Below are 1,137 nucleotides of genomic sequence, written 5' to 3'. Positions count from 1 at the left end.
AGCTCACTAGGACATCAGGCGGTTGAACACAAAGTTTTTGCTGGGAGTCGAACTCCCTAGCACACTATGCTTTTCTAGAATGTTCCAGGATATACAGTATATACTGACCATATACAACTGTCATATCACTATCACCATCATAACATTCATAAATGGAATCAACCTTTTTTTACCATCCCCCTGAGTCAACCCAGTGTCTCGAATGTACACACAGAGTAGAATACTTCTTCCTGCAAAGAGCTATTAAGGTGCGTCTAAGGTGCAGACAGAGTCATGGGGATGCGAACACATGGCTGCGAACACATAACAAGAACATCACCGGCTTATCGAGCATGAGTGCGTCCGAGCCCGTCAAAACACAACCTCTCGTGACGCAAAGGACCACGGGTCAGACGGGGGACAAGAGAGGGAGTGAGAGATTGTTGACGGGTACGGAAGTCTGTGTGTGTGTGTGGGTGCGTGTGTGTCTCTCGAACCAGGTGCCCGTGTTGGATTGTTTCTCGCCAACTCCTCGCCACTAATCCTCAAAGACACGCACACTACTGTCTGAGGGCTCTCTCCCTCGGGGAAAACATACATAAAAACGCGGGTCACGTTTTTTTTTTTTTTTTTGGGCTTAATCGTGTTTTGTGGAAAGCCCGAGCATTCCAATCTTACAAATGGGAGGGGGGGGGGGGGGGGGGGGGGTGTCCAAGGAAGCGAGGGCATGGAGTTCTCCAAAGTCAGCCCTGCTACGTTCCTTTTTCGAGTGCATCGTCAAATAACCCGAATAAACAACACGATGTTTATGTGAAGATGTTGTTTGTGTTTGTTCTCGGGGGGGGGGGGGAACGTCACGTACAAGCAGGCGTGCAGAAAGCCTTCGCAGAAAACCGCAGTCGTGAGTCAAACCCGATCAAATAAAGAACGGCATGTCGCGGGGCAGCCAGACAAAGCCGATTCAGAACAAAACGTTTCACTTTGTTACCTCGGACACGCTTAATCCAAAGTGCAACTAAAAGGCCCATAAAACCCTGATATACAAGGGGTACCTTCCCAAGCAAACAATAAAAAAAATCATCATCTGCTCTCACTAAAGATGTTCCTCTGGAACGTGTTCTGCCGGGACGGAATGTTGAACAAGCGTCTGAACACGGA

The 1,137-nt window shown here is 48.5% G+C and overlaps 1 protein-coding gene across 1 annotated transcript in view; it reads right to left on the bottom strand.

The window, feature by feature from the left end:
• Positions 1-254: 254 nt before the first annotated feature.
• Positions 255-1,137, bottom strand: part of LOC130381016 (lysine-specific demethylase 6A-like) — a 24,000-nt gene continuing 23,117 nt past the window's right edge. The window contains exon 13 of the mRNA XM_056588437.1: positions 255-293. Coding sequence (XP_056444412.1) covers positions 255-293 — 39 coding nt within the window. The remainder of the gene's footprint in view (positions 294-1,137) is intronic.

This window comes from Gadus chalcogrammus, chromosome 4 (genome assembly GCF_026213295.1).
Source record: "Gadus chalcogrammus isolate NIFS_2021 chromosome 4, NIFS_Gcha_1.0, whole genome shotgun sequence".
Classification (NCBI taxonomy): domain Eukaryota; kingdom Metazoa; phylum Chordata; class Actinopteri; order Gadiformes; family Gadidae; genus Gadus; species Gadus chalcogrammus.
Note: the sequence above shows the minus strand (reverse complement) of the source record. Positions and strands in the feature narration are given on the sequence as shown.